The 4,881-nt window shown below is 38.8% G+C and overlaps 1 protein-coding gene across 1 annotated transcript in view; it reads left to right on the plus strand.

The window, feature by feature from the left end:
* USP24 (ubiquitin specific peptidase 24) overlaps positions 1–2,361 on the plus strand; it is a 73,613-nt gene extending 71,252 nt beyond the window's left edge. The window contains exon 67 of the mRNA XM_033152025.1: positions 1,309–2,361. Within this exon, the coding sequence (XP_033007916.1) occupies positions 1,309–1,371 (63 nt within the window). The 3' untranslated portion in view covers positions 1,372–2,361. The remainder of the gene's footprint in view (positions 1–1,308) is intronic.
* Positions 2,362–4,881: the final 2,520 nt, after the last annotated feature.

The following is a 4,881-nucleotide window of genomic DNA, read 5'->3' on the forward strand; positions in this document are numbered from 1 at the left end:
GCCTCTTCAAAGCTGACTAATACTTAGGAAAAGGTTTGATTTCCGTTCACCGTTCTTGCTTTGCATAACCTGATGCTTAAAACTTTCGAGGGCTCCTACCACCTTGAATACCACCCCAGAAGCTCACCTGTTTTATAATGAAATAGTGGTTGTTTTCTATAGATGACCTTAATTCCCATTCATGCATTCAGTAAGCTGTGAGAGTGGTCACTTGACTTGAGAGTCTCGCAGAGACAGCTTCATATAGAAAGTCATTTGTGCAAGTAGCTCCCCACGTGGTTCCAACTAGCTTTAAACCCCACCCAGTGCAAATGAATTGAGCTTGTGCATTCTCCTGCCAACAGCTGAAATGTAAACTTTTGTAAGCCAGGTAGGACCTTACCACCTGTCTTCCTCAAGAACCATTTGCAATGTTCCTTGTTTTAAAGCTTGATTTGACTTCAGGCCAGTCTAGCACCAAAGAGTGATGAGCACAAAGCATCAGAATACTGAAATACTTTGGTAACAGGCACAGAACAGTTTCACAATATAGCCAAGATAGGTTTGATACTAGCCTGGTTTAAGATGCATCTGTTTCTAAGCAATATAGTGGAGTTATTAATAAACACATTACTTTCTTCGATGAAATTCACACCCTCAGACTTTAAAGAACTCAGGCAAGAATTAGCTCTATCAGCAGCATCTTGGAGGCTTAATTTGGTTTACCATAGTGCGCCTTCCTGGTGACTCTTGTGCCATTCATATCAACAAAATAATTGCTGAGAAGTTATAAATTGCCAGCTATGTGGCGATAGTTCACAGTGCCTGGGGTCTGCGATATGCTGACCATGATCTCCATAGCATCTTGAGACATTTCACTTGGCACTTGCTAAGACCCATTGCCCCTCCCAATTCTTTTTAAGGAGCATTTGGCTCCACCCACTTTTCATGGGTAGAAATAAAAGGGCATGCATCCAGCCACACCTTCATCTTGCCTCCTTTTCTCCAGAATGCTTCTTGCCCACCCACTTTTTTGTTCAGTTGCATGTTTTGGTTTCGTGAAGGTTGCCTGCTTGCTTGCGTGCTTTTTGTTGGTTGGGGGGCGTTTTGCTTGTTTTGGTCAGGAGGTTGTCTGCTTTTATCTGTATGTGTTTTATTTGGGAGAGGGTGGTCTCAGCATTGCCTTTTGCTTCTGTGAAATGGGTGTATTGTGGTGCCTGCTTCAGATTTCTAAATGTGCTTTCAAACCCCAGAAGGCTAGGGACCCCTGCATTATGTGATATTTGGAAGAGCACATACGCTTTCCTAACTCTTTTGTGTTTTTGAAAGGGCACGGTGTCCCCAATGATGATTGGTGAACCTAAAAGTGACCTTGATGATGTGGATCCTTAGTGGTTAGCTGCAAGCTGAAGAACAAGCATTCAACGGAAGCATTGAACCCCTGGCATCTTTCTGATATTGTTAAAATCCCACCGCTTTCATCTTTTAGAAGTGAAGCTTTCTAAGAAAAAGTGGCCATGCTACTTCCTAAAGAGAGATTCTCCAACTGAGAAGTTTAAGCATCAGGCTGTGGGGGAAGTTCCAGCATCCTTTGTGGTTCTTGTGGGATGCTGGTCCAAGCATGAGTTTTAAAATCTGTCACAAGATTTTACCAATTTAAGGAAAAATATCAAGTGGTTGAAATTTTTATTATGTGAACCTTTAATGAGTGAATGTAAAAAAACTTGCTTTTCTGTGATGCTGCAAAAAAAAAACTTTCAGTTTTTATACAGAAGAAGAAAAAAATCTGACTGCCTTTAGGTATGGAGGGCAAATTTTTAATCTTTCTGAAAATATTGAATAGTGATATTCAAAATTATGTAAAAATGTGTGACTTACACTTGGCATTGTAAATTATTAGTTAAGAATCAGTTTACACAAGGACCTTTGTATTTAATATGTCTCCTAGGTCATTTGTATAGCGCTTTGCAGAAAGGGTTTGCAGCCCTTTTGTGTAAGGATGGTTATTCCTTATGGAATGGTTTTGGTACAAGGAAGTCTGAAATTGGTAACTTTTTTCCTGATGCTAAAAGTAAATGGATAAGAGCAATAAAGTAGCTTTGTTTATTCCAAGAATACACTTATGTATTGTGGCATCAATGGATCTTTTTAAAAAAAAATGTTGATGAGTAAGTTTAACACAAAAAAGAGCACTTTAAGACAGAATTTTATTGCTGTTTTGCCTCCTTAAATCATCATTCTAACACTTGGAGACATATTGAATAAATTGTAGTCTTAATGATGTGATCTGCAATCATTTGCTTATGCTTTTGAATTTGAGAGTTGGAATTGGCTATATATGGTTCCTTGAGTGACATGGGGACATATGAATCTTTTTAAAAATAATAATAACACAGGCAAAGATTGTAGGCTTTGTTTTGCTTGGCCAGGCAGCACTGAAAACACAACAGGTTCATTTGTTCCTTAATAACTGGAAACCAATTGAGCTACATGGGTACAATTTAGTTTTCCCATGTGAAATGCAGTTAAGTGGTGTCTTTAGCAGCTCTGGATACTAGCTTCTTCTGTGCCAATTTTTAATTTTTAGTTTTTTCACATTCCCCCCCCCCCACTGCTTTTGCCTTTGTTCATGGATTTTGCCTTAATTTAAATGAAATGCACCATGCACATGAATTGAGGGGAAGTTGTAGAGTGCCTGGGTCACCTCCACTATAGAAAGGTTTGCCAAGTCAAAGGCACAAACAGCCAAAAAGTGCCTCTTTTGTCTTTTCACTTTTATGTACTATTGCAAAACCTGATCTGACATAATAGCCTTCTTCACAGTTGTGCACTGGTTGTGAATATTACAGGTCACTTCACTGCTGAAGGAAACAGCTGTACATCTTCCATCTGGAGTTCTCTGCCATGTGTTTTGAGTCAAAGGAGTAGTGTTGATAACACTGCATGTGCAAAACAATGACATTTCAGTTGAATTAGCTTCTCTCAAGACACATGTCGTCTTTGAAATGTGGCAGAATTCAGATATTTTATCAAAAGCCTCCAAAATTTTAAATGTGCTGTTTTAAAATTTTGAATAAATTTTGATGTCCCACCCCATTTTTATTGCAGCACCTATCTTCACTTTTAAGTTGAACCAGAAGCAAGTGTTAACAGGCGTGTCCAAAGGCATTGGCGCTTCCATCATTTCCTATGGAAAAGATGGTCTCTTTTCAGACTGAAACAGAACGTTCAACCCCAGGAATGTTCTGTTTCACCACCATACATTATAACATTATTGCAGGCTATTTTCTGATCCTCTTTCCGCTTGTACAGTTGATGGTTACCGTTTTCAACTACAACAATTGGTTGATTATTTGATTTCTGGCTGCTATCACTTGAATCTGCTGAAGAATATTTTTTTAAAAAAAACCAAATGCAACAAATCTAGTTTGCTGTGTAAATTGTGACATGTTTCTATGTTGTGATCACTTTTACTGCCAGTCTTTTTGGATGAAAAATGGATATGATATATGTTTAATGGAATGTTCTATTGGGTGGGGTGGCAGCTGCGATTCAACTGTGCACTCTTAACTGTGTGTGGATTTGTCCAACTAATTCCTAAGGCACCTGGTACTGGAAAAGAAAAGGCAGTTCTCATGGGGGGAAATCCTGGTCAATGGAATAAAGTTTATTCCTCTCTCACACACAAAAAGGACCAGTCTGATCATTAGGTTCTGAAAAGAGGTCAGATGTCATTTTGCTGGTGTTTTACCCAGGAAATTGCCCTTCTGAAGACTAGCAGAAATCTGTACCTTTGTCATGTCGGTAGCTGTCTAAGAAAAAGAATGCATCCAGTCAAAACACATTGGGTGCAAATAGTTGGCAGGACTGCCAGGTTTTTGGGTTTGTTTGTTTTTAAAAGCCAAGCTGAATGCACACAACTTAAATGTGCATAAGTTGTGAACTACCTGTAGTTAATATTCTGCTTAAGAGGAGGCTACACAGTTATGCGTTCCCAAGAAAATTCATATGAAACTTTATTCCAAAAAAAGATGGCATTATAAAATGTTTATATAAAACAGAATAAATAGTTTCCAGATAAAAATGTAAAATCCACAGCACAAGGAAAGCTTTTCTTTACGTTAAGCACCTATCAATTACAGTAGTTTATATGTGTGTTAGTTCAAAAACACTTACAAAGTATAACATGCTGTCTACATTACTCATGAAAAAGCTGTTTAGACTGCAACCCTATGCAGACTTACCTGGAAAGTAAGCCTCACTTCTGAGAAAACAGGGAAGGATTGGTCTGTCTGAGTATTTTTAACATACTATTTCCACATACATCAACAAATATAGTTTATGTAAGCATTTGGCAAACTTGACTAAAAAGGCAAAGGAGGGAAGGACTTGTGCCTGCTTAAAACAAAAATTAAAATCGTAGCTACCAAGTGCTTTATCCGTAAACCAAACTATTTGGCCTAAATTAATGACAGTGTGCTTGACTTCACAGTATCTCATGTGTGGCTTATGGCCAATAATAGTACGTGGTCTCCTGACTCTTAAGTGCTTTGGGTACTTTTACCTAAAGAAATGTTCTGCAACAACTCAGTGGTATTTTTGGAGGCCAACAATAAAATCTGGCCTTTCCCTCTACCTCAGCTATGACTTCTGCAGTGCCTTCCTTAGTCACAGGTAGGGGCAACAGTGGCCAATTAAATATGGCCGCCTGAAGACGGAATCACAGTAAACAGCCCTTGTAGATGGGGCATTTAGAAGGCAGCATCAAAAGCCATCCTGACCACTCCCCTTTTTCAGGGAGGAGGGTTTTAAATTTGCAAGGCTCTCTGTTAATTATTGCAAATGGGGATTGTAAGGCACTTTAGAACTCGAAATATTGAAGAAATGTAGGGGGGTGTTTGC

The sequence above is a fragment of the Lacerta agilis genome, chromosome 6 (assembly GCF_009819535.1).
Source record: "Lacerta agilis isolate rLacAgi1 chromosome 6, rLacAgi1.pri, whole genome shotgun sequence".
In the NCBI taxonomy this organism is placed as follows: domain Eukaryota; kingdom Metazoa; phylum Chordata; class Lepidosauria; order Squamata; family Lacertidae; genus Lacerta; species Lacerta agilis.